The 21735-nt window shown below is 40.4% G+C and overlaps 2 protein-coding genes across 6 annotated transcripts in view; one reads left to right on the forward strand and one right to left on the reverse strand.

Annotated features, from left to right (window-relative positions):
• The window catches only part of frmd5a (FERM domain containing 5a), a 90692-nt gene extending 81063 nt beyond the window's left edge, over positions 1 to 9629 (forward strand). For all 3 annotated transcript variants that reach the window (XM_033633948.2, XM_078168347.1, XM_033633944.2), the window contains one exon: positions 1378 to 9629. In XM_033633948.2, coding sequence (XP_033489839.2) covers positions 1378 to 1961 — 584 coding nt within the window. In that variant the 3' untranslated portion in view covers positions 1962 to 9629. The remainder of the gene's footprint in view (positions 1 to 1377) is intronic.
• blm (BLM RecQ like helicase) lies at positions 9036 to 20868 on the reverse strand. Of its 3 annotated transcripts, XM_033633943.2 has the most exons (22): positions 20484 to 20867; positions 19395 to 19455; positions 18644 to 19304; positions 18393 to 18528; positions 17304 to 17410; positions 17073 to 17187; positions 16324 to 16979; positions 15950 to 16126; positions 14622 to 14740; positions 14416 to 14529; positions 14209 to 14307; positions 13962 to 14110; positions 13754 to 13860; positions 13265 to 13425; positions 12147 to 12342; positions 11805 to 11995; positions 11560 to 11704; positions 11220 to 11419; positions 10838 to 11033; positions 10537 to 10659; positions 10230 to 10431; positions 9036 to 10117 (listed from the first exon to the last, which is right to left on the reverse strand). In XM_033633943.2, exons 1-22 carry the CDS (start codon positions 20576 to 20578, stop codon positions 9928 to 9930), a joined length of 4200 nt encoding a protein of 1399 aa, XP_033489834.2. In that variant the 5' UTR covers positions 20579 to 20867; the 3' UTR covers positions 9036 to 9927. The 3 variants fall into 3 exon arrangements, with proteins under 3 accessions (XP_033489834.2, XP_033489833.2, XP_033489832.2); XM_033633942.2 differs by having other exon boundaries at positions 17304 to 17407; positions 18644 to 19455; positions 20484 to 20868; XM_033633941.2 differs by having other exon boundaries at positions 18644 to 19455.
• Between the last annotated feature and the right edge of the window lie 867 nt (positions 20869 to 21735).

Consider the following 21735-nt stretch of genomic DNA (forward strand, 5'->3'; position numbering starts at 1 on the left):
CCAATGTAATCAAAATACATGGCTTGTGGTGCTCAGAGTGCCCAAAAATATTTGAAAAGCTCAACAGCAATGTCTCTGTCCCGGTTACTCAAGGTAATCCACAGACCTTGTTGTGAACAGTTTCATGTAGGAAGCTCTTGACAGCACATCATGTAAACATTAATGGCGTCCTCCTCGGCTGAGCTGTAACGTTAGCTAGCTTGGTAGTGCTAGGTGAGCTATCAGTAGATGGATGCTTCCTTCTGTGAAATATATATAAATAAACATACAACTTGAGCTGAACTTTGCAGTACGTTTTTGCACTGAATAAGACTGGATTTTGTCCCTTGTCTCTTACATTGGACAGGGACGTTCTCTCAGCTAGTGCCGACAGTTTTATGACAGACTTGAAAAAAACGTAAACCTAAGGCAAAGACAATTGGTATTATACATATATATCACATTAGGACTGGTTTATACTTGTAAGTCACAGATAATTGGTAATTTATATTATAAACTAAGATTTTAAGGTTTTTGTAAGGTAGATATTTGGTAATTATTATTATATAGATATGCATGGGTTATTTTGTGTGACAAGGTTAAAATGTAATACCAATGGTATATTTAGAAAAGTCTTTGGTACAGGTTTATCTATATAAGGAAGCTGTCTCATTCATTCACTCAGTGACTGATGGAGAAGGGGTGGGATTTAATAAGTTTATACTTCCACTGCTTTTAGAATGTGTAAATCAAAGCAACTATACATTGATAGTTGCTTTTCATTATTGGTGAATACTACTTTCTGTTTGCTTGTCTGCTTGTTTGTACCTACATGTCTTTTTTTCTACATGTTCAAAATAAATATCACATATTAACACAGTCGCTATGTATAGACTGATGTGAGATCAGTGCTGTAACCTCTAGTATATGCTTGTTTAGAGATCAGGGCTCTGACAGTGCTGGTAGAGAAATTGAGAGAATGTCAGCTATGATATCAGGAAGCAGTATAGTACACTTCATCTTAATGGGCTTCCAGTGCCTGTGTAAAGTGATGATTTCTTCCATTAGAGGTGATGATGAGACATCACATCAACACGGGAGCATTATGTACAATGAAAATACTCCACCTGTCTGTTTGACCCTGGGGAAAGCATGATCAGATTTCTGCTCTTGAGTTGGACACTGTGTGTCTGTGCGCTGTAACAGACCTCTGCTGGACAAACAGCAGAATAGACCTCTAAGTATTTAGAAGCAGAACTACAGTAGCTATATTGTGTCAGTGAACGCCACACTAGATCATGAATGTTGTTCTTTTGTTCTGTTGCTGTAAAATGTGTGTAATACTCTTTTCTTCTGTCTGTTCCCCTCCCCCTCTTCCCCCCTGAACCACTCCACAAGGTCTGGAGTCGTTGCGTGACAGTGCCCACTCTACACCGGTGCGTTCAGTGTCCCACGGGGAATCCTTCATGCCACGCTCCCGGAGCCAGGCCACAGACACCAGTGAGGGGACTGCGGTGATCTCGGACGAGGCCTACAGCCCGTCCGACAGCGTCCTGCCCACCCCGGTGGCCGAGCACAGCATGGAGCTGGCTGTCTCACGCCAGATAAACGGAGCGCCCTGCAGCATCGAGGAGGAGAAGGAGTCGGAGGCGGGCACCCCCCGCGGGGAAGGGGGTGATTTTGGTGCAGACGGTAGATCTGCACAGGAGGGTGCTGGGGGGGACTCGGCCCTCAGCGAGGTGGAACAGGTGAATAAATTTGTCTTAAGTGTCCTCCGTTTGCTCCTTGTGACCATTGGACTCCTCTTTGTCTTGCTCCTCCTCCTCATCATCCTCACCGAGTCAGACCTTGACATTGCATTTTTACGTGATATCCGCCAGACCCCCGAATTTGAGCAGTTCCATTACGAATACTTTTGTCCCCTCAGGCGGTGGTTTGCCTGCAAGCTCCGCTGGGTGGGCGGGTTGCTCATTAACAAGTGAGAGTGAGGTCGTAGAGTTCGTAAGCCCGTTCGGGGGTCTGAGATGACGGTTAGGACTCCGGAGCGATGGAGGGCAGCCTCGTCCCAACCATGAACCCTGCTTCTCTCATCATCCTCCTGCAGACATACAGCTTGGACCACTCCTGGTAACACCGGGCCAGGATCTCTCCTCTCCTCCTCCACTTTGAGTTAACCCCCTACCCACCCACCCAACCACCTCCTCGTTTCGCTTGATTTCTTCTTCTAATTTTTCTTTTTCTACAAATCCAGAGGACTTTTTTTTTCTTTTTTTTGCATTTTTTTTAATTTCACCTCATTTCAGGTATTTTATTTTTTCAAATAACACAAAGGAAAAAAAATTAAAACTGAAATCAAAGGACTGAAGAAGTTTAAACCGTTCCTTTTAGAGAAACGGAGATTTTGTTGCAACAGATGAACGTTGCCTTCATTTATTATTTATTGCTTTTAAACATGTATTTGCATCAGAAAGGGAGACGGGATGAGCAGCAATCGAGGAAGTTGATTTGTCATGAAAATGAAGATGGAAGTGAGTTACGTTAGAGTCGATAGGCCTACTGCTGTGAAGTATACCTGAGGCATGGTAGTATCAAATGTTTTGATATTGGTTCATCCCATCAGACGTCAGCAGTTTGACCTCAGCAGGAAAAAACAGAACAATCTGAGGGGAGCAACAGTGAAGGTTCATGAAGCAGAGAGCAGACAGGGTGATTACCAAATGCCTTTTTGAGAAGATGTTAATTTAGAATTTTGTGAATTGTTTTAAGACACAATTACACTTTAGTATACGACGGTGTACAAAGTAACCTGACAGAAAACAAAGTTGTTTTTCTAACATTTTATAGGGATACAGTCAAATAAACCAATAGTGTTGTGTGACCTAGTGTCAGATGTGGTTAGAGAAATACTCTTGGAGAGCAAAGATCTGCTGGCACCAATAGATAATAGTCTAGATAGATGTGCAATGCTCATATGGTTTTAATAATTAAGTACTTTTGAATGTCCCCATCTGTTCAGTTGTTCTGTTATTTCTCCAATTAATTTGCATTTTTTTCATCAAGTTGAAATTCGATGAATTTCAATAATTTCTTTGTATGAAGAGTTTGATTTTTTTTCTTGGTTTCATATCGACCTTGCTCATAGGTTAATGTATCATATTATATTATTATTACTATTATTATTATTATTATTAGAATAAGAATAATGATGTACTTTTTGTACAAATTAGTTTGTTTCCTAATATATATTGACAGGTTTTCCATGTATATTTTAACAGAACTGAAATGTTATTTTGTTATTGAAGATTAAATTATACCTTTTTTAGCGCTGTGTTTCAAGTAAGGTCAGAAGCATTTATGGAAATGTGGAAGTGGGGACTTAAAAAAAAAAACAGTGTTTTTATCCAGATCCACTCGACACTGATCACACCTCTCATCACTCCACCAGCAGTCAGTCAGCCTTCAGTGTGTGCACAATTTTAATGGTAATTTAAAACATGCGTTTGTACAGAATGAAATCTGGAGATAATATCACACCACCGCAAATACCAAATAATCCAAAAAGCACATTTTCACCTTTCATAACTTTACCATATCTTCTTTTTTACTTGAAGAGTTTGGAGAGGTGACTTTGAGCCTGACCGATACTCGACCCCATGGCCTGTCCTCACAATGAAATTCATTTTTGACAAGGATGAAGGAAACAAGAGCTGAAACGATTAGTTAATTGATAGATAGAAAATTAATTGGCAGCTATTTTGATATTTCAAGCAAAAATATTTTCTGGTTTCAGCGTCGTCAATGTGAAAATTCTCTCTGTTTTGCATTACTGTAAATTGTAAATATATCCTTGGGTTTGGGATTCTTGTGTCACCTTTGCTTCTGAGAAATTACAATGGCATTTTTTTTTTACCATTTTCTGACACTGCATTGATCAAACAATGAATTTGTTAATTTGGAAAATAATCAACAATGAAAATAATTGTTAGATGCAGCCCCAAACAAAAGATTTTGTCACAAATACATTAATAATAGGACTGGAAACACGGCCTCTTTGGTGGAGGTAACAATGGTGTCTGCTTGACAAACTTAAGTATGTAATGATGACGTCTTCTGAGGCACCTCATGCACTTTTTCCCGAATTATGTACTTCAGTTATATCCCTCCCTTAATTTTCACATCAGCCAAAATGAAACCAGACACCAAGATATCAGCTGATATTGGTGAATATATCTGCCCCTAGATTTGTCGGTCAGGCTCTAGACTCTTCTGCCTCACAGCTCCAGGAAGCAATAACTGCCACGACTGCTGGATTCTGGGTAAAATCTGTTTTTTGTAATGCGTGTCTACCTCCTGCACCAAGTGCAGGTGTAAGTGTTACTGTGTCTGTATGTAGGAATTGAAACATGATTTGAGGTGGTGGTGGTGGAGGTTCAGACAGAGAGAAGTCAATTTTTCATCTTTTGCAAAAGGCGAGAAGAACTTAGAGGAAGGAAAAGAGAATGGAAAAAAGAGAGGAAGAGGTAGAGAAGACTGGGGGATATCAGAGGCCTTTGAGAGAGCTTCTTGGAAAGTGCGGTTTAAAGGAATACTTCACCCCCAAATGACCATCTGTGTGTCAGTTACTGACCCTGTGTTAAGTTGAATTTGCTGAACGAAGAATCCAAAAACTGGGAAAATTCTTGATGAATTAAAGAAAAAGGGGTCTGCGTTTAACAACAGCAACTCTATATCAAAACATCTGTTTTTACAAACTCTCGCACAACTCGTGCAGTATAATTCAAGTGTCATTTATCCAGTCAAATGCTCAGTACTTCCCAAACAGACAGGTCTTTATTCTTTTGACTTGAACTTCTATTGATTTTCTCAACAAACAGAAAAACAAGAGCGTACTTAACTCACATATCTGCAAAGGTACTTAAACCGGGTAAGAAAAGATGAAAAAACAAAAACAAAGGGGTGTTGATAATGGAGGGTTTATGTGTGCCTTAGTGAGTTGTGGATCTACAGGATAAACTAAAATACTGGACCATTAATGTTTCTTCTGGAGTCTGTCTCCAGACTCTTGGAAAAGTAGGTATTTCACAAATAGTATCCAGTCCAACCTTCCACAGTTGTTCCTCATTATAAACTTCAGAAAGGTTAGATACTGCTCCCTCCATGGAGATCATCTCCAGAAATGATGAGCTGCGTCCTTCCAATTTGTTGCTATCAGTCTTTTAGCTGTCATGTTACAATTTATATGTTGTGTTTCGACCAGTTTTCTTGAAGTGTCATTCAAAAGACAAAATGCTGGATTAAAGTGAACAGTGTAGCCAATATTTTACCAGGGATTGCGTAAACATTTTCCCAGAAGGTTTTAATCTTAGAACAAGTCCATACTGTATGATAAAAAGTACCTTTATCTTGTTTGCAGTGCCAACAAAGCCTTTTCTGTCAGGTAACTGAATTGATAGCAAAACTTATCTATGCTCTTCTCACAGCCAGACTCCATTGACAAAGAGAGTAATTTTACCTCACTGAACACAGGAGGTGCTGTTCTACTGCTGTTGATAGGTAGTTTTTTGTGTTATTGAATCACTCACACAAAAACAAACTAACTTGTAAAGGCAGCAATACACTAGCGGCTTCGTGTTCAGCAAAGTAAAATTCCTGTTTTTGTCAGTGGAGTCTGGCTTTGAAGAGAGCATAAACTGAGTTTAAGTTTCCTGTCAGTAAGGGCTGTCTGCTTGGAAAGTGCTGAGCACAACACAGGAAAAATGAGACTTCGATTATATTGGACACGTTTTGTAAGAGTTTGTAAATGGATGTTTTAATATTATTATTATTAATTTATTAAGAATTTTCTCCATTTTTGGATTCTTCGTTCACTGGAGGTGCAGTGACAAGCCCTATACTTCAGCCACTACTGGTTGCTAATTGGCTGAATTGTTTGGATGTGTTCTCAGAAAATTACTTGTTGGCATGAACTTAAACACCATGGCCTGTCTCAGCCAGTGACATAGGCCACCTTGTGGTGTGGCGGGATAATACATTTAACACAAATCAAACATGGCTCCAATTGGAGCCATGAGAGAAAAACAAAGTTTCCTTCACAACTTCATCTTTACACTGGGTGATAAATTGATAAACAGATGGTCATTTGTGGGGCTGAAGTATTCCTCACCACTTTAATTGCTGTACAGGGTTGCTAATTTTTGGCCTGTTATTTCAAACACCACACTCTCATACCTGCAGCTGCTCCCACTGAGGGCCTGATGGTGCTACCTTCTTTGTTTGCTCCTGTGTATTTCGAGCGCGTCACTCCCTGGCTAACTTGTAGTCCTGACCACAGAGTAGCATGCACTTTGGCGTTGTGGCTGGATCCACTCCTGTAGCTCATTATCCTTCGCTAGTTATCTGTGGTGGAAGGGGGCAGCGCTGACATTGCCTTGCGCCATGCTAGAGGGAATATCAAATCATTAGAGCTACGTTGGCGAGAAACCTGTCATACACACACACACACACACACACACACACACACACACACACAGTGTAGGAGCTTATTTATGTCAAGTTAATAATCTGTAACTCGGATACATCCAGTAAATAGTAATGCAAAGACGAAGCACATTTTTCCTAGCAGGGGGTGGAGCAGGGTGGGCGGGTTGAATTTTTTTGTGTACATTCATACTTCATATTTATTACTTCTTTACTGACATAAAGGTCGACATGACCGAGCAGCCCAGCCAGGCTGAGTTGTTAGCAGGACATCTTTTAAAGGTTGAAGGTGTTTCTCATACATGTATCAGCATTATGTAGCGTCAGTGGTCTCTCTGAACATGCAACAATTAAAACACAAAAATAAGGCAGCATTATTCAAGGAGCAATAATCAGCTGTAAGAGCAAAAAGATTAACAAACTTATGTATGAGAATCCAACGATGAGTAATGTCCTTTGTGTTTCTAAGAAAACCACTTACCAAATTGCTGTTGTGCTGATTCTAACGATGACCACTGAGACACCTAGTTACTGTCGCATTCATTGATAACATTTTATAAAAATCAATTTCTCCTTAGAGACCTCTTGTGTGGATGTTTGTTCTGCTGTTTCTTTGCTGTTTCATTGTTAAGTGACAGATTGTTCCCTGTGCCTGGATCTTAACTCTGCAGTTTACCAAAGTGACAAAGATGAAGGAATGGAGGGCGAAAAGACACAACATCCATAACAACTATACTACGGACAACTCCGTCCTTAAATCTCCCAGGCCGAGAGGGAATAACAGTGTTCATCTCTGTCTGAAACTGTTTGTAAAATGTACACCGAAGTCTCTGTCTTAATTTGTCTTGACAGGTTTCCTGTGACAAACCTTTTTATTTGACATTTCAGTTGCTGTGTCATGTTTACATAGTTTACACTTTCTTTTACTTCATGGGAGATGGCTGCAGTTTTGGCCAGACGTGTGAGTTTTCATGAACGAGTGTGTTTGTCATCCATGGTTTACAAATCAGAAACAGCTTGTCCGTCCCTGGAGAGCAGCACCGAAGGTACAGCCAATGTGCACTGGAAGATGAAGCATAATACTTGTGTTTGAATTTAATAATACGCAGGGGGTGGACTCAGTAACAGAAACACCCACATGGTAACAACCAAGCCACAAACCCTACATGTGTTAAAGTTATGATCCACTTTTATTAAGGTGGTTTCAAACAGATGTTCAGGGTCATTTTTGAGGTTGTACTTTGTGGTGTTTTTGTACTGAACTGAACTCAGGGTTCTCACGTGTTCTCAAACATCAAATTCAAGGACTTTCCAGACTCAATTCCCTCAAGTTCGAGGTCCCAGCACAGCATAATTTAGACATGGATCAAGACACAGTTAACAGTTAAAGGGTAACTTCTGTATTTTTCAACCGGGACCCTATTTTTACAGGATTTTGTGTCTAATGACCAATAGGAACAGCAATTTTTGATACTGGTCCAGTATTGAGAGAGAGCACTGCAGCCAGCAGCAGCGAAACAGGCTGCAGTGTAATCCCTGGGGGCAATTGAGCACTGACAATTTAACTCCACTGAAAGTGCTTGTTTTTGTCACTGACAGGCTCAGATTGTTACTCCAAGTGTTTGACAACATTATGGAAAGGACCCTACAGAGGTCCACCTCTTTGTTAAAGAGTAAGATCCTTTTTGTTTCCCCAGAAACAGCCCCAAAGTTGCTATCACAAAAGCCGCCAGACTCCATTTAAATAAACGGTAATTTTATCACTGTGAAACACACTTCATTAAAGGTCGAGAGGAGCAAAATAAAACTCACAAAAACTGTCTTGGATAATTTTTTCACTGTTCCAACAACCACCAACTCCGGTTTAGTTGAAGTAAACCCTAAATTCATTCAGTTGGATGTGAAATTATGCTGGCTCTATAGATGCTAAAATTACTGTTTTTTCAATAGTCTGGTAGGTTTGGAGATGATGTTTATGGTTAAATAAAAGGATCTTACTCTCTAATAAAGAGGTCTGTATCTGTGGGGATCCTCTCCACACTGCTGTCAGAAACTAAGAATAATAATCTGTGCCTGACAATGGCAAAAATGAACACTTTAATCAGATGTAAACTGTCGATGCTCAACCGACAACAGGGATTACATTGCAGCCTGTTTTCCTGCTTCTGGCTGCAGTGTTGTCTCTCAATGCTGGACCAGTTTCAAAAATTGTTGTTCCCACTTGTCAGTTAGACACAAAAACTTGGGAAAATAAGGTCCAGGTTGTAAAATACCTCAGTTAGAGAGAAGCTTAAATGTGCTAAATTGTGATGTTACAATTATGGCAGACAGTATTAAAATAACTTAAATTTCTGTTCTTCCACAAAATATATATATAAATTCAAGCACTTTTAATGACCTGTCTATTGTCAAAAAAGCTTTCAAGGCCTTGATTTTTTTCCCCCAAGGATTTCAAGGACCAGTGAGAACCCTGTGACCTTTACTGTGAGGTGTTTTTCTTATTTTGTCTACTCCCTGTGTTCTGTTACATATTTACAGCAATCACATCTTAATAAAAGTCTACAAACCAGTACATGACTGAAGTAATCAGGACTTAAGTTTCAAAGATTGTCATTGGCTGTCCCTTAAACATGGTTTTTGTTATTGATGTGACTAAAATATAACATATCCAGTTTAAATGTAAAAATCTACACAATTGGCGACCTAAATTTCATTCCTGGCTAAAGTCCCCGTCACATTAACGTGGATGATGCATGTGGAACTGAGGGTTTGACATATATAAAGAGTCTTAACTGAAGACATCTTGATCTGCTTGTTTGCCCCTCTGTCAGCTCCCAGTGGGCAGACCCTCACATGACCGCGCATACACGCCATATACGAGTGTATATGCATATCCATGTCTGGTGGTGTGTTATGTAGTCTGCATTGTTCTATCCTGGGATCGGAGATTGCTGTTTGATTACGTTATATATACGAGTATAAATATATATATAAATCCATGTGCCAAATCCAGTTCTTGTTCAGTCTGATCCATTCCGAACCCATGTTTGTACTGTAGGTAACCTTCTGTACAAGTCGGTATAAAATATTGTTTCTCTCCAATAGTCCCTTGTAACTGGTGCCATTAAATAAAAACTATTCAAACTTGAAATAAACATTGATTAAAAATGTGACATGGCTCCCTGTGGCTCTCTGGTGCAACACAAATTCTGTCGACCAGCTGAAGTTTATTATTACAAAATTTTAATTGGTCTTTATTATAACAAAAAAAAAAGATTTACATCAAAATGGTCAGTGAAAAGTGACAATTTACAATGAACAATACAAAATCTGGACAGATGTCATGTACAGAACATAAATATACAATTTTATCAGTTTACATTAACCCTTTGGATGTACCCAGTAACACCAGCTGGTTTGAAAATGTAGTGAAAAAGTAGCTTCCCTGAAAGTCAGATCCAGAAAACAGCCCTAGCCCAAGTATGAAAAGGTTGGCTTTAAGAAGGGTCGCTGGCTGGTTTGAGGGGTCGGGACACTCATGATGCCCGGTCTCCTGCCTGCTGATGTATCGCCCGCTGTGCTCCTGGACCCCCGACCTGCAGCTTTTGATCCACCTCTGTAGCTGTACGATGAAAACGATTTATTGCTGCTGTAGCCACGACTGAATCCACAACACCACAGCAGGAGAGAGGAGAGAAGAGGAAGTAAGGTTTAAGCTTAGTGTTAAATATGATGCCTGGTTATATGATAACATGTCAACAAACACGACATACCCTTTAGAGTTGCCACTTGAGTTGCCATATGCTTTTTTCTTCTTGGAGTATTTGAAGAATGGAGCTTTCTTTCTCTTCTGTCCCTGTGCAGGCTTATTATTGAAGTACGTGGAGGACTCTGCATCGTCTTCCGAGTCTCCGTATGCGCGACCTTGTGCCGTGTCTATCCACCCGTCTCCACCACTGACTGCCTGTTCCTCCTCTGCAGAGACGTAGGATTAATACCACAATGTGCCGAATTAAAAGAACAGTACACCAGTTAAAGATATAAGGAGAAACATGCTAGAAATGTAATTTGGTTTCTTACCTGGCAGCTGCCACGCAGAGTATTTCTCTAGGAGCTGTATGACTTCAGCTCCGTACTTCTCCAGTTTGTCTTCTGTCACACCGTCGATTTGTAAGAGGACCTCAGCGTCAGAAGAAAGCTTCTCTGTTCATATAAAAACAAGAATAACAAGTTGTAAAATGCTTTAAAATGGCACAGATGTATCTCCACAACTTTGTCTCATTTAGTATGTATGGATCTAGGAATATGAAAATTCTTCTGATACTCCTTGTTTTGCTGTGGCATAATGCTAATGATACAGAAGAACTGTTTCATAAATTACCTGATATCTTTTTCAAGGTGGCAGTGGAGAAGATGTTGTAATAGTGAATGCCAAAAGCTTTCCCCAGCTGCTTGCACAGATCCGTCAGCTCCTTCAGACACTCCTGAACCTTCTCCTCTCTCTGGGAGACATTCTTGGCCACAGCTGCTTTATGTTTCCTGATGCTAGACGCGCTCTCCGTCTCATAGAACTCCACCTGTGATAGGTCAAGGTTTAATGATTTGATATACATCTTTACTTCACACTTTAAAGTGGAAATAGGCTATTTTTTTGCTTCTGCTTATCATTGTGAAGTAAATGTTTAATGCACAATATAATAACTACAGAATAACAACACCATTGTCATTTAGGTGCTGTACAGTCAATACATGTGTCAGGTTACCTGCATGTGTCCAGACAGCACGTTCATGGCTTTGGGTCCAGCAGAGATATACGACACAGCTTGGCCGTTGTTGGTGATGTAAAGATCCTCCACCAGGACGTTGTCCAGCACCAGCTTTTTGAAGAGACGGTCAGCATTGTGTCTGGAGTAGGCTCCTCCCATCCCAAACATTCCTGTCTGTACTTTGGCAGATTTAGACCCTGGAAGAGAGACACATTCCCCCATCAGACCTTTATCAGTTCTTGCCACATGGAATATATAAACACATCAGTACAAGACATCATGCAGGTTTCACAGCTGCAAAGTGCCTTTTCATGTCAAGCACGTTCATGTCCTTTACCTATAAAGATGTCCACCAGCATGTTCAGTGTCAGTCGGTTCTGCTGAGAAGTCCTGCCAAACCTTGCTCCAACTTTTTCGCAGTTCTCCTGGGCAAACCTCACAATCTTCTTCACGTCTTCAGTGACATTTCTCATCTTGTATTGCTGCACACAAACAGGAACATTCAAACATTCTCACTCAATTAGAAAAGGGCTAGGTAGATTTCTGAATTTGTAATGAATAAAAGAAAGAGATTATTCCTACGTTTGGTTTGGCGCAGTTGTCGCAGCTCACGTCCGGGTGTTCCTTACAGAAGCTTTTGTTGAACTTCATCTCCCCGAAGTATGCAAGCAGCTGAATCCTTCGGCACTCCATCATGTTCTCACAGAAGTGCACCATGCTGTGGAGGTTGTTGAAATGAGTCGCCTTGGTGTGTCTGTCACCTTCTCTGTCCACTGTCATGATAAGAAAAGAGCCATCTCAGTCTACATGACTTATATATGCAGTTTGTCATTTGGAAAGTAAACGTGTCAAACAGTTTAACAGGCTGGAAAATACACATACATTTTGCAGACAATAAGAACAGTCTATATTTTAGTCACATACTGCTGATAATCCTCTTGATGCGGTGGACGTCGGTGTAGGAGTAGAAGAGAATACAGTGAGAGATCTCTCCGTCTCTGCCAGCTCTCCCGGACTCCTGGTAGTAACCCTCCACTGACTTCGGCAGACTGGCATGGATCACATAGCGCACATCAGGCTTGTCGATACCCATGCCAAAGGCTATGGTGGCACAGATGACCTGGCAGACAAAAGCAAACAGTGTGTAAGGGCAGTGTGCAAAATGTTACATTTATGTGTTAACTGCTTTGTATCTAGTAACATGTACAGAGTCCCTAAAAAAACTTTTCCAAAACTAAAATAGCTATTCTATCCTATTTCCATGACTTTATTAAAGTAGTGTAAAATGGATCAGCCCATATAAAGATACAGCCATACATTATTAAACATGCACATCCCAGGCATTTATGGACACACAGAACTGCTAGTGCTTGCTAACTTTACTCACTCTGTTAGACATTTCCACTGCCAACAAGCTGATTGTTTTGTAACCTTGTCTGAACGTGAGCATTAACATTAGCGATACCTTAATAAATTAAGCTTGATCGTTATGTTCCTTCAATCATCCCCATCACAGTGGCAGGTATTTCATGTATAGATGGTCACATAATGATAGCTGGTGATTTGACTGAATCACCAGGTAGCCTAAGGCTGTAAATAACCAACCTGTTAACGGCCAACAGTCTGACTATACTGTAGCAGCCTCCCACTCAAACTAACGTTAGCTATCCATCAGTAGTAACTGTCACAAGCATCATTTAGCGATTTACCAAACATACAGTAAACGTTAACTATCTTATGCCACTCAAATTCTACTGTGAAGCCCTTGGTCAACCCACTGTCTAAAAGCTTTTTGGCATTCTTCTGTTTCTCTTCTGATTTGAGAGTGCACTTTTTTCCTCAAGTAGGCCGTGCAGCATTGGTGATGACGCGATCAAAGTCTGGTCTACGTGTATCATGTGATACTAGTGATGTTTTTTTTTATTCAAACCTTTAAAAAACACTGATAAATGCAAACAATTTCACAGGGATTTTAATACTGTGGGAACCCTGCATTTATTATTCATCTTCATATCATATCAGTGAGTGAGCGGTGACCTCACCTGGCAGCCGTCCTGGTTGATCCACTTGTTCTGCACATACTCTCTGTCACTGTCACTCAGGCCTGCGTGATAGGACAGAGCTAATATCTGTGCTCTCTGCAGGCTCTCAGCCATGGCATCACAGTCGTTACGGGACAGGCAGTACACAATGCCAGAGTCGCCTGCAGCACGCAGAGATACAGGTTAATAAAACACGGAGGGGCTGTAATCACTGACAAAATATTCTCCACTATGATAATTCAATACACAGTCATTCCCTAATTTATATAATACTGCTTACTAAAGCAATTGAGCATTGTACAAAATATTGATTTTAAATTATTTCTGATACAAGCTCAAGAATTGTATGTGTTTTTAAAATCTGTCCCTTCGACATTATTCAGATATGGTCCCAGAATGTGGTCACACATAAATCTGTGTTGAATTTTCAACAAAACAGTTACAGCAGTGTTCTGAAAATAACCGAAAAAGCTCCTCTGAATTATTTACGTGGATAGTGCTTCTTGATCCAATTGATGCAGTCCTCATCGACCTTTTTGGGTTTCTTAGGCAGGACAGCATACTTCAGGTTCGTTCTGTTGAAGCTCATGGTGAACCTGAAAATATATTAGATGGTAAATATGAAGCTGTTGGCTGTGTGAATTCAAATATAGTTACATTTAAAAATCTGAGACGGAGCCTGAGATGGAGCACGTACACCTGTGGCCGAGTCATATTCAGCTGGTTGAGGATGTCTTTCTGAACACGCGGGGTAGCGGTGGCTGTCAGGGCCATCATCGGCACCTTGGGAAACTTCTGACGAAGTTCATGCAACTTCTTGTAGTCTGGGCGGAAATCGTGACCCCACTGAAAGATTAAAGGTCACAGGATGGTTAACAATGACTGCTGCAAAGACAAAAGCATACTGCAGATTGTGGAAGAAGCAGTGAAGCAGAGGAACACACCTGACTGACACAATGAGCCTCGTCTATGACAAAGCGGGCCAAAAGGCCTCGCTCGTACAGGTTGTGCAGGGCGGAGATCAGCTTGTTACTTGCACTCACCTTGAAGAGAAGAAAAGATGCATCAGTCTTCAGTAAAATAATTTCTACTAATTTTGTAGCTAACATTAAATCAGCTGTAACATTTAGCTGAAATCATTAATCTCTCACCTTCTCAGGGGTGACATAAAGAAGTTTAATGATGGGGTCTTTTCTAGAGAGCTGCATATAAATCCTCCCTGCTTCACTCTCACTTACATTACCAGACAGGCTTGTTGCTGGGATCTGGAATTAAAAAAATGAGTACAACACACATTACAACAATATCATCATACCTTATATTGACCCAAATGAGCAACGGGAGCAAACACACTTACATCCAGTGTTGTGAGTTTCTGGACCTGGTCTACAATGAGTGATTTGAGAGGAGAAATGACCACAGTGACCCCTGGTGACACGCAGGCAGGTAGCTGGTAGCACAGGCTTTTACCCCCACCTAAAAACATTTCAGTAACAGAGAAATGTGGACATTTTTACTGTAGTTGATATCCTAAATCTACTGCCACATGTAGAGTTGGGTACTGAACTCTGTACTTCTAGGGGTATTGACTGAATTACATTGGTACTATCAAGCATCAATTCATGTTAAATCACTTGGTGCCCAATTTCATTATCTAAAAGTGCACATGGGTGAGAATGCCATGGTCAGATAGGATGCAGAAACACCACAAATCATCCCAAAGCCAACTGCAAAGTCCATGGCCATCTTCGGGGCATTTTGTGGTGGAAATAATGGTGCTCTGCTGAGCCGCCGGGTTTAGAAAGGAGGAAGAAGCACCGTTAAGTTGATGAGTTGATGAGATGAGCAGAAACTAAGGATAGACCGATACATTGGCCGGCCTATATATCGGGCCGATATTTGAGTTTTTTACTTGTATCGGCATCGGCCGATACGCGCGTGGGTTCGCGGATTTATTTTTCCCTGGCATGATTTACAGACAGGCATCCACGGGCAGCTCTGTGTTGCCGGAAGACCCTGCAGCGCACATGCAGCCAATCCTACTGTGTACAGTAGTTGTTGTTTTATTTATGCTTCAGCTTAAATATTTGTTTATTTTATAAAGACATTACTGGAAGATTTAAGAGCACTGAACTCTTTTTTTTATTTGAATGTATAACAATAATAATAATAATATTCTACCTGTTCTACCTCAACTTTCCATCTTGTTTTAGTATTTTTTACTGTTCAATAAATGTTTCTTATTTTAAACTTGAGACCTGTAATATTTGTTATCATTGTGTCATTTTTTTGATGTAAATTGAGGGAGCAAAAGCAGTATCGGCCCCAAATATCGGCTCAAGAAAATCGGCAGTCCATAATCGGTCATCGGCTAAGGGTGATGGAAAAAAATCGGTATCGGCATCGGCCCTAAAAAATCCATATCAGTCTATCCCTAGCAGAAACACACATGTACACACACACACACAAAGACAGAAATGTAGCTCTATGTGTGATTAAAGAAATGGAGCAGAACTGCTTGTTGACCTTGTTCAAAAATTACATTTGTTATTACAGAGAGCGTTAAGTACTAAAAAAAATTATCTTTGAGTACTGGCGCCAGTTCAAATGTGAACAGTACCCAACCCTACTCACATGCATTGGCTAAGATAAGTTTTGTTTCTATAACTTTTGATCACTACTAACCAGTGGGCATCAAAATAAACGTGTCTTCTGTCTGGATTGTTGCATTGATTGCTTCAAGTTGATTGAATCTGAACTGATGGAGACCAAAACGCTTGTGAAAGATCTTCATCATCTCCTGTGAGTGGGGGAAGTTGTACCCTCTGAAGCGATCGTGGGCTGGGTTTCTGAAGGTGGGCTCTGCATCGGAAAACATTAAAGCTGAGTCAGTAAAATGCACCACAGGGCCGTCAGGCTACTCAACTGAAATATTCATTTTCATCAGCTGTGTCAACGGCACAAAAATTGCATATTTTGTGCATGTAAGTGTAGTCAATGACTGCTGCTGTAATTGTTGTGGACTTGAATGGGAATTTTTCCATGTCATGCCGACTTACCAGGAGAGCAGACCGTTGAAGGCTTGGGTGTAGGAGCAGGTGTTGTTGGTTTCTTATCCCATGAAGACTTGCTTGGTCCCCCCTCTTTCACTGTTGTAGTCACAGTGCTGGAGTTTGGGGGCTCGTCATAGTAATCAGGGATATCGGAGTCATTGAAGTCATCTATGTCAAAGTAGTCATCATAAAACTCATCTAACACCATCTCTTCTGCAGGTGTAATGGCTGCTGGGGTGTTAGATTTCTTCTGAACAACAGTTTCAACAGGCTTCTTGGGAGAGAAGAAGAGATCTGAATCATCCAGGTCTGTGCTTGTTTTCTTAGAGAAATCAAAAGATGGCTTTGTGAGGCTGAGGGCTGACGGAGAGTCGCAGGTACTCTGATTTTTCACTGACACTGTCCCGCTGTTCTTACTGTACAAAGGCTGTGTGTTAATAATACTGTCAGAGAGATCAGAGTCATAGTCCAGAGAGATGACTGAAGATCTCCTGATCTGAGGAGGCTTCTTGAAGTCAATGGGCACAGAGGTGCTGCATGACATAACACTAGACGTATCACAGCTAAGGGATTTTTCTGTAAAGCGGGGTTCAGAAATCACAGTGCTGTCTGGCTGCTGTATCTTCAATAAACCGCCACCACCTGTTGCAAGAATCCTCTTCCTGCAGAGGAAAGGCAGGTGATTGAAATCATATTGAGACATCATTAAATATCATGAATACTAACAAATCTGTTTTCCTCTCACATGTACACACCTTTGAGCCCTCTTCAGCAACAGCTCATCTCCACAAGACAAACCTATCAGTTCATGTTCAGGGATGGAATCAACCAGAGAACAAATGGACTCCATGATACTGAAGAGTTGCTCATCTGTGACGTGATCAGAAGAAAGAAACAACTACGTTAATGAAGAGGGTGAAAAAAACAAAGTGCTAAATAAAATGTGCAAAAGGTTCAAACAAATTGGGAAAAGACATTGCACCCACTTGTTTTATCTTTTGAGTGGTGATCAGAGGGTTCAGGTAGTGTTGTTGTAGGTCCCTTTGACTGCACAGGACTGTCTCTGCTTTCAGTACCAGCTGATTTAGACCTGCTGAAATATAAGAAATGTTATGTCCCGATAACTTTTTAAAATCCTCTATTAGGTGAAATCTGTGTAATATCGAGGTCAAAAACTCATATGAACTTATAATAACTATTCTGGGTTTCTACAAGATTTGGACACTTAAATTTAATTCTTTTAAGACCTTTTCAAGACAGTTTTTAGGGCAAATCATCTTTTTCTTATTCAAGAATTGCCAGTAAGAATAAAGGTTAAGTAGTATATATGTGGTGGTATGTGCAGAGGTAGGTTTTATTTAGGAAAAATGGTTATTAAAGTCAGTTAGATTAATCTACATTTTGCCAACTGGTAACTGCAAGTATAAAATAAAAGGACAGTATAAGGTTCAGTGGTAGGTTTAAAGATTTGTAACGTCAGAAATGTTGAGTTTCACACAGAAGAGCTTGACTCATTTCAACTCAAACATATCAAAAGCTATATGACTGAAAGTGGATAATGGTTGTGGGAATTAATGTCACAAATTCCCATCTAAGGCTATTTGATTACTTTTAAGGCCTAATATTAAGACAATTGAATTGAAGATGAGATTTTTAAGGACCTGCAGAAAACCTGAGTCATAGTAAAGTGTGAAAGCTTTGCAGCAAAATGCACCCACTATAACAACTGTACTATCAAAACTAATATGCTTGGTTTTGTTTTTACCCAAGATGTGTATCTCAACTGATACCCTTTCTTCAAATTAGTATTCATAACCCACAAAAACAGAACAGCGGAGAAGAATGGGTGGAATACAATCAAAGATATCTCTTTTTTTACTGTCCACTGAGAGTCCAACATTGTTACAGGAGTGCAATGCTAAATTGGTGGGTGACTCTTTCAACAGTACTATTTGTCACAGTGATTTGACTACAGAAGATACACACATTTTTTAGCATCATATAATTCACTACCATGTAGACACATGAGCATGTGTGAACAGCGGTAAAATGTATAATAAACTGAACAAACTGACCTGGTCTCCAGTGCAAAAGTGGTATAAGAGATCTGATCATGGATCGGAGAAGGGGGAATGTAATCAAGATCATCTTCAGGCTCTGAGTTGTCATTAAGCTGTATGACCTTTGGGTCAACCCATTTTTTCTTATCGTCTGAAAAACAAAGGATAAAATCTGCTTTATTTTGTATAATTCAATGCTTTCTAGACCCATTTCTGCCCCACAATGTATAAATGAAATACAAATGCTATAACAAATGGCTAGTTACCTGTCTTTTCTTTAAAAGTCTCCACCACATCATCCTTGTCCTCTTCACTATCACTCAGGACAGACGTCAGATGAACAGAGGGAAGTCGTCGTCTTCTGGGCTTTCTAACTGGAGAATCCTCAATTTCAAACTCTGCTGGGTCCTGATTCGAACTAGGTCCTGGTGAAACTGCAGATTTGTCGACACCATGCTCCAGTTCATCTGTGTCCATGCGAGACTGTTCACTTCTGGAGAGACCTGTCTTGTTTCCAAAACTGCTGCTTAACTCTGGTGTTCTGAGAGAGGCGTCATGGTTTAGTTTCTCTGTGTGCTGTGTTTTTTCTTCACTAAAAGACGACACTGGATTGGCGCTCTTCCCAGATTTTTCTGAACTGAATGAGTCATTTTTTGCTTTGGCGGGAGGAGTTTCAAAGTCATCAAAATCATCCCAGTCATCTATCGAGATTCCAAGAGATGCATCCAGACTTGTGGAGTTGCCTCCATTGCCACTAGTGAACTGGTTGTCAGATTTAGTCAGAGCTGTCGTCACCTTAGTAGCAGACACTGCTGAAGGAGTCTGACCTGCAGGAGCACGGTTACCTGCTGGGGTGCTTGAGTCCGACATGCCTTTTGAACTTACAGGGAAGAAGTTGTTGATTTTGGATTTTTGAGGTCTCTCAAGCTTGTTTGAAAATGTCAAAGGAGATTGAGTCACCACACTGTTCTTAGGGACATTGACATTCCTGTTTGCCAAAACATTAGAGCTGGTTACCTTGGTCAGGACTTCCACCTTGGTTGTACCCGATGAGGTCTTCTTTTTGAAAGAAAAGGCCCTGAAAAATAAACCAGTGTGAAATTATGAAAACATGATGTGATAGTTAGGAACAAGGGTGTTCATTAAACTTGAGATTTGATTGTTCAAGAGGGCAGTCAAATTTGATTTTTGTGTTATCATCACATGGTGATTTGTTATGAATGTCACATTTCAGAATCAGAAATCAGAATCTGAAATACTTTATTGATCCCGAGGGTAAATTATGATTCATTACCTTTGCTACGATGTAAAGAATAGAGAATTATAAGAAGTAAAAATAGTATATGAAAAAAAGTGTGCAAATATAGAGCATTAAATAAAGTAGAAATGAAATGTGCATCAAAATAAAAACAAAATGTGCATTATGCTACTGTGCTAAACACTATTACTGAAGATATACACTTAAAATATTAAATAAAATATATTTCATCACGGCTGAGGCTGTAAGTGTGAAAATTTAACTATAATATATTATATACATCAGGGAAATAAACAACAATAGAATTACAGTACGCATAAGAAATATGTACAAGTATGTGCATTGTATGTTGAATTTATATATGTATATATATATATTCAAGAGATGAAAAATATTGTACACTTCATTTTTATGTGAGCATCCAGGTGCCAGTTGGACAGCAGGGTGCTTAGTGTGTCTCCATTATGAGTTAGCACTTGCAGGAAACTCTGCAAACAGTAGTTTAATTAACACAGAAAGTTTTATCTATTGACACAAACATGTTACATTGACAAACAATAAACCAATAAAGTCTCTTGGACATCCACTAGTTAGAACAATAATGTTATTACTGTTTGACAAACTTGCTGTCCTTATGATGAACTGAAAGGAGAATTGCGAAGCTCTGAATGCACGCGGCTCCTCACACACTGCATATACTCCATTTGCACAGTACGTTATTTCTAATAAAGCTCACACAGCCCTGTTGTGTAAATAATTAGATAACGCTGAGGAGTGTCAGTTACCACAGCTGACAGCTCACTGATAGCTAGCGTTAGCACGTTAGCATGAGCTCTGCGTAGACTTACCCCGGTTTGGGTTTAGCCAGAGACAGTTTGCTCTGAGCAGCATTGCTGTGCCTCGCCAGCTGCTCCTTCAGGTTATTTTGTGGAAGAATAGACATTGTTGGTGCTACAGTCTGAGCTAGCGAGTGTTAGCTAGCTAACAGTCCGAGCTCAGTTCACAAAGTGGCGGCTGGTTTCTTCAACATTGCACGCGACACGGGATGAGACAAGTGACCGGATGCTCGCGCTGAGTTGGTCTCGCTGTGCACTCGTAACTCGTGAAAGTTCATTTAAGTTAACACAGTTCTATCCACTAAACTTCAGCGATTAAAGCAAACACTACGTCTACTCTCCCCAGTAATGTGAGGAAAACAGACAACATACTTTGCGCCCATTCAACAAACTGACTCCTTATTGGCCGATGTTGAGCACGGTTGAGAGTTCTGGGAAATGTAGTCTTACGTCATGGCTCTCACAGGAAACACAGGGAAACACCGTGAAGTATCCCAGGTTTCTTACAGGTAAAACCTCATATACAACTGATGTAGTGGGATGTAACACACAAGATTGGGTCTATGGGATGGAGGGGCCCGATTGCCACCTGGAAATATGCCCGTGTTTAAAGAAGAACTCATGTCAATTCAGAAATGGTGTGATTTTCTATATATGCCCTCAAAAAGGCAAATCCATCTCAATCATCATAGTTAAACTGATAGTTTCCCATTTTCTTTTGCAGTTTATGTCATATACAAATATGTAATGATGGTTGCTGGGTAACATGTATGTTGATGTTGTCCAATATAAAGTCATACAATTAACAGTAGCTAGTTTAGGCACAAAATCTCTTGGCACATCTGAAAGCAGATGTAACATAAAAGCGGCAGTAAGACACACTGTTGGTAAAGTATGTATAGGCCTAAAACTCTATGCATGTGTGTGTGCTTTATAATGCACTGGGGTGCACTAGGGCCTGTCATAATAGTGTGCACAGGGGCCCATGGTAACTACCTTACAGCACTGTATCATACCATTATTACAAAATAACTCTAAGCAGGTCTTGTCTGCTGCATTTACTCATACAGTATCGCCTATTCTTGGTGCACTGGTAGGCCTACAGTTTTACCCTTAATTAGAGGTTCAGTGAAAATGGAATTTAACATTCGCATGAAACTAAAAATGGTGGTACAGTGGCGCAGTGGCTAGCATTGTTGCCTCACAGCAAGAGGGTTCCTGGAACCCAGGGTGGGGGGTTCAAGGGAGGAGCCCTTCCGTGTGG

Source organism: Epinephelus lanceolatus, chromosome 5 (assembly GCF_041903045.1).
Source record: "Epinephelus lanceolatus isolate andai-2023 chromosome 5, ASM4190304v1, whole genome shotgun sequence".
Classification (NCBI taxonomy): domain Eukaryota; kingdom Metazoa; phylum Chordata; class Actinopteri; order Perciformes; family Serranidae; genus Epinephelus; species Epinephelus lanceolatus.

Coding starts and splice junctions, on each gene's coding strand:
- blm (XM_033633941.2), bottom strand. CDS start 20,578: ATGTCTATTCTTCCACAAAATAACCTGAAGGAGCAGCTGGCGAGGCAC. Junction 16,127..16,323: donor TTCAACGGTCTGCTCTCCTG/GTAAGTCGGCAT, acceptor TTTCCGATGCAG/AGCCCACCTTCAGAAACCCA. Junction 14,111..14,208: donor AGGCTCATTGTGTCAGTCAG/GTGTGTTCCTCT, acceptor TTAATCTTTCAG/TGGGGTCACGATTTCCGCCC.